Source organism: Ixodes scapularis, unplaced genomic scaffold (assembly GCF_016920785.2).
Source record: "Ixodes scapularis isolate PalLabHiFi unplaced genomic scaffold, ASM1692078v2 PGA_scaffold7__128_contigs__length_106722199, whole genome shotgun sequence".
NCBI classification, from domain to species: domain Eukaryota; kingdom Metazoa; phylum Arthropoda; class Arachnida; order Ixodida; family Ixodidae; genus Ixodes; species Ixodes scapularis.
This window is the reverse complement of record NW_024609882.1, coordinates 37,713,470-37,723,926: the sequence shown is the minus strand read 5'-3', so window position 1 is coordinate 37,723,926 and position 10,457 is coordinate 37,713,470. Positions and strand designations below refer to the sequence as shown.

General features: G+C 45.8%; 1 protein-coding gene across 1 annotated transcript in view; it reads right to left on the bottom strand.

Annotated features, from left to right (window-relative positions):
- LOC8024180 (regulating synaptic membrane exocytosis protein 2) overlaps positions 1 to 10,457 on the bottom strand; it is a 96,528-nt gene continuing 86,071 nt past the window's right edge. Inside the window, exons 16-19 of the mRNA XM_029966753.4 lie at positions 7,788 to 7,944; positions 6,643 to 6,854; positions 4,128 to 4,267; positions 1 to 2,028 (exon numbers count right to left, since the gene is read on the bottom strand). Coding sequence (XP_029822613.2) covers positions 1,840 to 2,028; positions 4,128 to 4,267; positions 6,643 to 6,854; positions 7,788 to 7,944 — 698 coding nt within the window. The 3' untranslated portion in view covers positions 1 to 1,839. The remainder of the gene's footprint in view (positions 2,029 to 4,127; positions 4,268 to 6,642; positions 6,855 to 7,787; positions 7,945 to 10,457) is intronic.

Below are 10,457 nucleotides of genomic sequence, written 5' to 3'. Positions count from 1 at the left end.
TTTCAAAAAACGGTTTAGGTCAGCTTGGATCTTTTCTTTTTTTTTTTTTGTTCAGTCAAGTCTTTGAAAGCGGGCAGCGCTCGGTATTGGCGTTGTGATCAATAGTACTATTGTTTGATAACAATGGTAATATTAGTAACAGTAGTAGTAGAAGTTGTAATAGTAGTAGTTATACTAGCAGTATTATTATAGTAGTAGGGAGCAGCATGGTCTTTGAAAAAAAAATAAAAAAGTACATTTGTGTCCCAAACACTCGTGAAAAACGAACAAATGGAGCGATGGTTTTCTAAACAACGTTTCTCGTCACAGTGGGTTCGCTATTGTGTACAGTGATCGCTTGCGCCGGAAGCCGTAAAAACAAAGACTCGAACAAGATAAAAAGATTTCGCTCACAGCTGATGGATGATACGACACAAATAAAAACGAGGGTGCCTAAACCATACCATTCTCTCTTCTGTGTCGTAGGCGACTAGCGTAAAATTCAAAATGCAGCGACAAACGACGCCATTGAGAAACGTTCAGCGACACATTTTCCTTCGTAAAACAACAACGTTTAAAAAGGGGGAAGGGCCTGTTTCGTCCAATGCAAAGCTATTAAAACAATGCCCGTGAACCAGAGGGGCAGTGAGTTTTTCTTTTTATACACAGTTAGACAACCTCTTTCACGCATCACGCGCGACGGCATCACTAACAGAAAAATTGAGAGTGCCGCACAAGAAACTGCACCATCAACAATCATAGTAAAAACAAACGACCAGGACACCTTTTTTGTCGTCTTTTTCTTTTCGCGCTCAAGATGATGTGGTGAATTCGCGGCGGTGATGACGATGATGTTTTCGGCCCGTGCTCGACCTCCTAGCGTCTTGTTTTTTTGTTTTTTTTTCCCGTTTGTTTAGTCTTTTTATGCTCGGTAGTAGAACACACGGACAGTTTTTTTTTTTGTTGTTTTGTTTCCTAGGCATGACTAGAAACGGCACAAAAGACACAGATGTATGCACAGAGCATAACAGGCACTTTCTCTCAAAACAGGAGAGAGAAGCTTCGGCATTGAAAAACTCAGTCCGAAAGAAATAAAACGGAAGAGAAGGAGACGTGTTTAACCCAAAAAAGAAATCATGCTCTTTTTTTTTTCATTTGCCGTCGACCTCGGAAACTCAGAATCAGTTTTCTTTTTTTTTTCTTGCACTCTTCTTTTTTTTTATAAGCGTATAATATTTATATATTACGACGCGTAATATATATACATTATACTCTGAGCATCTCTTTTTGTGCAGCCGCCGCCTCCTCGCTACCTCCCCTTTTGGCGGGAACGACTCTATCGGGCCGCTTTCGGAATCTGGGCACTTCGAACTGCCCCCTTGTGGTCCGCTCTCGCCCTTTTGTTCTTTGGCCCAGCTGGACGAGAGAGAGAGAGAGACGACACTCCAACTTCCAAACTCATAAAATATTAGAAAAAAAGAAAACAAATTCGCACGTCCTCGTAGAGCATCCCCTCTCAAAATCCCCATCCAACAACCGCAGTGCCGTGAAAGGACCTCCCTCCGTCTGCGTTTTCCCCCGTCGTCTCAACGGAATCCGCTCGCGGCTTCCCCCCCGTCGTCTTGACAGGATCCGTTTACGGTTTCTCCGTCGTTTCGACGGAATTCGTCGTTGCGCTTGCCGCGAACGGCAGCTCCGTAGCCGCGACCCGCTTTCCGTGGCCGCAGTCACTGTCCTAGCCGTCATCCTTCCTTCCTGTTCGCCTCGGTGGCGGAGACAAGGAGGGTGGGGGGAGAGAGAGAGTCGCGGGAGCACAACACGTGTTGGAGAAGGTGTCGCGCGAGCGTCCCCACGGCGATCTCAGCCGAAGCTGTCCATGGAGGCGAGGGAGTTTCCTTGCGAGGCTGGTGCCATGACCAGCGACGTGAGGGGAAACAGCTTGTACCACCCGATGGTCATGTTGGTCAGGTTCAGGTCGTCCAGCATCACCTGAGCGGCACCCATGAACGCCTTCTTGTCCATGCGGCCGTACTCTCCGTACACGGTCACCTGGAGTTGAGGTGGGGAGCAAAAATAAATCGGAACGGCTTAGAAATTCTGTTTAGGGCGAGGAACGTGCGACAGTCCGGGGGTTCTCGAGCTCTTTGATCTTGAGGAAACTCCGCCTGCCTCGAACGGCAACTGAGAATTCCCTCGTGGTCTCGACGTCAATGCAATAAAATGGTGCGGGAGCATACAAACTTGTAAAGAATAATGTGCGTACTTGGGAGTGCATCACTCAATTGTACATCGGTGAAAGACACTTTATGCTTTGCTTATGGCAGAGAGGAACAAGAAGGCAACCCTTAAGTCTAGGGTAGCTGGTGAACCCACGGCCTAGGTTCCCCAGACTCCCCCACACTTGGCCTAGGCTAAAGCCAAGTGCCTAGGCCAAAACTAATGAGATACAGACAGGTTAAGCCTAAGCCATAACCCATCTGTATCTCGTTTTGTATGTGGAAGCTTGTGGTCGCAAGTTGGCCGTTCTGAAAGATGCCATCTTTCTGCTAGTGGAACATTCATTGCAACAAGACATGCATAGCTTTTCATATTATGCCTATGTTGTGCTGAGGCTTGCAGTCATAGATAATTTATTAAAAAAGAAGTTGTACAATTTCACCTCACAGTTGCGAAGAACCAGACGACAAACGTCTGTCTTAGGATCGAGCTCTTAAAGCGATAACTTTACAGGCAACACTTTGCAGAGATTTCAAGGCCATCGGCTGTCGTTGCCGCTACGGAAAAACTCTTCTCTCCCCTCTTGGCACAAGGCCAGGGAAGTCGGTTCTTCCCATCGGCAGCACCGCTCGAAGAGAGAAAAGAGGGGAGCCCTGGCGTCCCGCCAGTAGTGGTGCGACGAAGGGAAAGTCTTCCTGTCATTCGCTTTAAATACTTGTTTCCAAACATTACTCACGTCATGCGAAATCCCACTTTGGCAGTAGCCAGTTGCTATATGCGTAATGTTGGATGGTTTTAGAAACGTTTATCGTGCTTGCCCACTTACTTCACAGATCAACTATAGTCGGTTACAAGTCAAGAAGGTAGGAGAAGCTCCTCCCACAAGTGTGATGCGCCCGTTTCAAATCTCTCCGCAGTCGAAAGAAGAGTTCACTGGAAACGCTCCTTGTTCCGCTTCAATGGATTCCCACTTGTCTCCGATCCCACTTTTTAAGAAAGCGACCTTTGTATTCATCGGAGAGGGAACCGAGCCCCTGAAAGCAGCCTTTGTATCCATCGGGGGGGATGCTAATCCCCGAAAGTCGTATTTGTTTCCGTCGGTGGGGGAGAACTCTAATCTCCCTCTCGTGGCTTCCACAATGCTAAGTCAAAGTCGAAAGATAAAGCAAATATGTACAGAAAGGCAAGACCCTCCTCGCGCGTTGTCCGCGACGTCACGGAAACAGTGGGACGCTATTGGATGCAAAGGTGGCGGAGGGATATCTGATTCCCTTTGAGGGGCATTTGCCGCTACCTTCTTAACCTGTAACTGACTATAGCACTGCTGGCGGTCGTCAGTGGCATCCACAATGCCAACCACGACAGCAGTGAGAATTAACCACGTCGCACCTCCATCCTCAGGTACATGACGGCACCATTCCACCCGCATTGCACAACCAAGCAACAGTTATGGCTTTCGTTTCTTTGCACATTGTGGGCAAAGCATATGACTTTTTCTCCTCTCTTTGCCTGAAGTGCCATTATTAAGCATTAGGATTCTAGACCACCATGCAAGCTCTTGTTTCAGAACATGTTCCTACTTGTCTTTATTAGCTATTAACTGAGGGAACACCAAATACTCTAGACCAACACGCGGCCCTGATGTCACACAGCTGCGGTTGTGCTGTCGACGGCATGGCGCATGCGCAGACGTTTCACTTCACCCGAATTCGACTTCTGCGCACGCGCAGTGCCCACACCTGGTGTGGGCGGACGCGGTCTTGTTTGTAAACAAATTACAATGTGTCGGTCTATAGAGTTGACCTGTACAAAAGTAGACTTGTCTTATTCTTACATTTCTCAAATCCATCGATTGCCTCGTTAGAAAAAGTTACAATTCTGTTCGATTGTGCATTGAACGGAAGTACACAAAGTAGAGACACTGGGCTTACCTGCAGCACACAACCTCGATAGTCCTCGTTGAATATTAGCACCTGCTGGTAGAGTGGATCTAACGTCCGCCGGGCAGTCGCCGTTTTCGCCTTGGCTATGCACTTCCTGCCATTGATCAGGTACACCTTCACATAGGGTGCTGAAATGAGAAGATGGACACTTAGAACAAGAAAATGTATTACATCAGTAAACACTGCCCTTTCTCTTAGGCAAGAGAGGTTATGAAACCTAAAGCAAACTTGCACATACTGCGTATGCGTCTAAAGATTATAGAGCTGCCGAAAACGGGGAGCTCATTTTGTGCGGATTTTTTGTGTTGTATTTCACAGGCCTAATTTAAGTCACTCTCATATCGTTATAATGTAAAAAGAAACCTATTCGTCTCGGTACTTTTTTTAGGAATGTGGGCTCGAGAGTACATGGTCCCCTTCCTTTTTTTGAGCTGATCGAAACGATAGGGAAGGATTTTGTGATTCACAACGAGCACAAAAGCAACATTAAGGGGAGCTCAAATTACTGCAAAATATTGAATATGTGCCTGCCTATGCTGAAAAAAAAAATGAAAGCCATTTACAACTCCCTGTAACGCCAAATTGGAGTGCAGCTTTTGAGGAGGAGGATGGAAGGGTACTGAGGGGAGGGTATACCCCTCCTCACGGGGTGACGTCACGGGGTCACATGACCTAAGGAGGGGGGAGGTCACGTGACTTCATGGTTATGCCGACGGCGACTCTGCTCAAGCCGGAATTAGGCGCCTAAGAGCTGCGCTCTAATACAAAATGTTTTAGAGCGCAGCTCTTAGGTGTCCATTTCCGGCTTGAGCAGCGTCGCCGTCGGCGTAACCGCGCGGTGCATTATGGGTAAATTTCCCCGCTAAATTTAGCGGAAAAATTTCCACGCTAAATCTAGCGGAAATATTTCCCCGCTAAATCTAGCGGAAAAATTTCCCCGCTAAAAAATTTCCCCGCTAAATCTAGCAAGAAAATTTCCCCGCTAAGTCTAGCGGAAAAATTTCCCCGCTAAATTTAGCAAAAAGATTTGCCCGCAAAATCTTACGGAAATATTTTCCCGCCAAGTCTAGCCGAAACATTACCTTGCTAAATTTAGCGGAAAAATTTCCCCGCTAAATCTAGCCGAAACATTACCTTGCTAAATTTAGCGGAAAAATTTGCCTGCTAAATTTAGCGGAAAAATTTCCCTGCTAAATCTAAGGAAAAATTTCCCCGCTAATTCTAGCAAAAAAATTTCCCCGCTAAATCTTGCGGAAATATTGCCCCACTAAATCTAGCCGAAACATTACCTTGCTAAATCTAGCGGAAAAATTTCTCCGCTAAATTTAGCGGAAAAATGTCCCCGCTAATTCTAGCGGAAAAATTTCCCCGCTACATCTTGCGGAAATATTTCCCCGCTAAATCTAGCGGAAAAATTTCCCCACTAAATCTAGCGGAAATATTTCCCCACTAAATCTAGCCGAAAAATTTCCCCGCCAAATCTGGCGGAAAAATTTCCCTGCTAAATCTAGCAAAAAGATTCGCCCGCTAAATCTAGCGGAAAAATTTCCCCGCTAAATTTAGCGGAGAAATTGCAACGCTAAATCTAGCGGAAAATATCTCTGGGGGTCACGTGACCCCCCCTCCCCCATGGACCCCCCTACTTCGAGGTCACGTGATCACTCCCCCAGGTCACGTGATCCCCCCCCCCCGAGAACACGTGACCCTAAGTACCCTTCCCTCTTCCTCCTCAAGAGCTGCGCTCCAATTCGACGTTACAGGGAGTGGTAAACAGCTTTTTTTTCTACCAGGGTGAAAAACCTCCTCCACCCTCCCTATTTCTCCCTCTCCCACTGCTGTCTTGACAGCAGGGGGGGGGTCTTTTGTTGTTGCATCTTGGGGCCGGATAAGCTGAAAACTTGTCCGGCTCATCCTGGCCCAAAATGGAGCAACAAAAGGAGTTCCCCCTGGGAAAGGGGGAAATGGGAAGGGTGGCTAGGAGGATTTTCACCCTGGTTGAAAAATATTTTGCAGGAAGGTCCTAAGTTCAAAAACAATAACGCAGAAGGGCCACAAGGTGGGGTGGTCTTCACCACTTTGCAATAGCGCACATGGGGTAAGCTTCATGGCTTTGCACCGACATGCGTGGAGAAATGGCAAACACGGAAGAGCATTTTGGTTGGTCGGGTCTGCTCAGAAGTCTGGCCTGGGCACTTTATATGTCCTTTGCTTATTTTTCAAACTTGTCAGATGCAGCTGGTGGGTGATTATTCTAACATGTGTGTAGGCTTGATATTTTAAGTCGCTGCAGCTCGGCGAAGCCAACAGGATCTAGTCTCATTGCTGAAGGTCTGCTAGCACACATGCTCTACCGGATAGACTTCTTGTATTCAAAGAACAAAGGACTACAGCAGGCACTTGGTACTTGGTGTATGGCCTCTGAACTGCTCTTACACCGATGTTCGGCAAGAACGTAACTTGAGGAGACCTTGGCTCCTTCCGTTTTGAGGCGAGGGACACGCACCAGGGAGCAGCTTGGCATTGGGCTTGGGCTGGAGCCCCTTGGCCCGGATGACCTCGATCTCGAGGTGGGTCTTGCGGTCACACAGGCTGACCTGCACCTCCCCCAGGATGGCCGAGGCCAAGGCCTGCCGCCCCACCAGTTGCCCGGGCCCCAGCTTGTCCACAAACTGGGCAAATTCTCCCTCGGGGGCCAGCCTGAGAGAAGGCACCCACCTGCACGGGACCACAAAAACCTCCGTGTCACGCGTGGCACTGATCGAACGAACAATCAGCTTTCAGTCGTAGTGTAGGATTGGATGAACGTCCAGCTTTCAGTCGTAGTGTATGATTGGACGAACATTCAGTTTTCAGTCATAGTGTATGATTGGATGAACTTTCAGTTTTCAGTCGTAATGTACGATTACACAAACGTTCAGTTTTCAGTCGTAGCATATCTCTTTCGCTTCAAAAAGGATCGGGAAATGCAGTCAAAACACCACTGTCTTAGAAAATTGCCCAAAACTCCATCCACATAACGGTTTCCAACATTCTACGGGACAGTACAACCTGTAGTACATGTCAGACATCCAGTGTCTGGCCAAGCCCATTTCTATATTAAGTCGAATCTCGTTAATTTGAACTCAAGGGGGACCAAAAATGTTTTGAATAAAGCAAAGTTTGAATTACCGAGAGTTTCCTCCCATAGAGACGCTTAGGATGGGACCTGCATGTTAGTTTGAATTATCCGCAAGTTCGAATTAACGAGATTTGACTGTACTGTACACAACTTCATTTTCATAGCCTCGATAATTTTGCAAATTTCAAGAAATTAGTTTTAAAAATGTTTTGTGGACAAAATATATTGATTGGGACTGATGTGCTACGGATTTGCTAACATGAGGTGATGCATTCATGTGATGAGTTTTTCGCAATAGTGTTCAAATTGCAAACCTCGCAAAAATTATACTCTATTTCACCTTATGATGTACCGCAGGAAAGGCTACAAGTGCGAGCTCCTTGCTCTAGGGCACATGTCAGCGGCACAAGCTCTTGTGCACCTTCGCTGCGGTACAACATATAGTGAAACTGAGTATAGTTCCTCGCGAAAATTTCAATTTACATTACAACTGGGAGATGGAAAAAAGAAAGTGAAGAGGGCCAACTCACGTGGCGCTGTCTCCACTCAAGCTGCCCTCTCCGTCAGAGGAGACGCTGCTCGCTTGCCGGACTAGGTGCCGGACTTCTTCGGGGGCCACTTCTTCACTCCGGTGGATGCATAATGTCGAAGACCGCTTCCGGCGGAACCCCAGCCGCTTTTTCTGACCTGTTGCACCATCGGTGGTGCAAAGACAAAGTCGCCAGGTTGCCGCAAGAGTTTGCATAGCCTCTTAACAAAGTCGTTGGAGGTGCTAGCAAGCCGTGGTCGAGTCCCACTCACCCGATGCTCATTAAACTAGCATTCTTTCTCTTATGGCCCCACTTTCCAAACTTTGACTTTGCTTCACATTAAATATTCTTCTCAACATGTGAACTCATTTATTCAACCGCAATAAACGAAGGCTGCAGGTGACAGGTGTGGTTCTGAACTGCAACTTGTGCATCTTGGTCCAGAGGACCATTGTGTTGCCATTACGCTCTGGCACAAACTTATAGCAAGCAAAAGGGTGGAAACTGCATTCTGCTCTTTAGATTAGTTAGGCAGACAAATATTTGCCTGATCTTAGCCTAGATGCCTAAGAGAAACCTTTACCAAGATGTCGAGAAGACATATTTACCTAGACATCTGGAGGAGATCTTTACTTAAATATCCAAAAGACATCTTTGCCAAGAGGTCTAGAAGAGACTTTTAAAGGGGAGCTGAAGCGCTTGAGGAAACACACTTCAATCGTCTTCATTTGACCGCCAAGATCTCAAATATCAAAGTTCTTTTTTTAATCTAGTACATGGAGGCAGCAGAAAATCATTTTCGAAGTACTGCTGAAGGCCTTCTTCCCAGAGCGTGATGTTACAAAAGGAGTCTTCGAAATCTCCGCTCTCGCACATCTTCAATACTTATCAAAGCTATGCACGCGCACTCTTGCTATTTATAAAAAGGGTAGAAAAAGACGTCGCACAGGCGCCAGTGCGGGGGAATATACCTGGCAAACTTGTGATTGCATGTGCGGCCCTCGAGCAACGCGCGCTTGGCGGCCGAAAGATCCTCTTATGACGTAACGACTGGTTAGAGGTTTTTCATGAATTCTCGCTTTTAGTTACATCTTCAGGGAAAGCGAACGTGCTATTCAGATTCACGGGGTAAAACTATGTTAGAATCAACCTCTATCTCATTTTTTTAAAGAAGTGTTTTAGCTTCCCTTGAGTTAGAGGTCTACAGTAAAAAATCTTTATGTAGGTGTCTAAAAGACATCACTATACATGTCGCCTGTCTATAAAGTCTCAAGACAAATTGTCTTATACTATATGTGTCCTGACAACAGATTATATTGACCTTGACGTCTTGAGCATCTCGTAGCTGAGATATCTTTATGTAGATGTTTAGTATATATAATTACCGAAATGTCTTGTCTGTCTACAAGATGTCATGAAAAATTGTCTACTATATAGATGCCCTGACAAGACATTATAGGGATCTTGAGGTCTTAAAGGTGTGCTCCGGCGATTTTTTTAGCTACCCTAAATAACTATAATTTCAAAACCACCGGCCTTTGCCCTTTCCGGTGTGCTATTTAGTATCGCAAAATTAAGAATTGTTATTGTGAAATCGGCAAGTGAAAATGATGCCGAAATCAATGTTCAAATATACCCGCACTTTTCAGTGCCGTGACGTCGGCGGAAGACAGGCTTGCAGGTTGAGCGGGCAGTCTAGAAATAGGCTATGGCAAGCATTCGTTTCGTGCTGCTGCATGGGTGCTGGAGCGAGCTTACAAACCATTCATTGGACACTATGAAACTGCTTGTAATCAGTTGGGAACAAAGCCTACACAGTTCAAGGAGTGAACCCGTGCCTTCTGCTAATGTCACTTTTTTATTGTTGCTAGTAGAGACTTTCACTTTGAAAAACATAATGAGGGCCAAAATTGTAAATTCAACAACTTCCTTCACGAAAAAAAAAAAAGAAAAATTAATTTTGGCTTAATATTTGGTTTACTATTTCAGCTATGTTTGTTGGTGTGTATAGCAAATGTTAGGGCAAATTGGGGACTATAAAGAAAATGCGGAGTACCCCTAGCTGAGAGATCATTATGTAGATGTCTAGAAGACATCATTGCCGACATGTCTGTCTATAAGATGTCATGACAAATTGTCCTATATTAGATATCCTGTCAAGACATCATAGAGACCTTGAGATCTTAAGTGTCTCGTAGCTAAGAGATCTTTATGTAGATGTCTAGAAGACATCATTACCTACATGCCTCGTCTGTTTATAAGGTGTCATGACAAATTGTCCCACAGAGACATCCTGATAAGACATCATAGGGACCTTGAGGTCTTAAAGGGATACTTCAACGAAATTTGAAATATTCCCGTCGTGTTCAAAAATAGATTGAATATGATCCACCATATCCGTAAATGACAATCGCACGTTTGCATTTTGGGCCTGGTGGCTGTATTTTTCGTTATAAACGGCCCACTCTGGCAAGCGCTCAGAGAAGGCACAGTGGGGACCACGTGACATCCAACGCAATAGTGACATAGGTCGTCTCAAGACGAGCAAAGCTACGGCGAGGCTGACGTCGAGAAGATGGCCTAGTCGTTCCAGCCACCGAAGTGGCTGCTTTTGTACGAATTTTGAGTGACGGGTTAATCTTCTGTAATCTTGTAGGGGGACAATAGCGA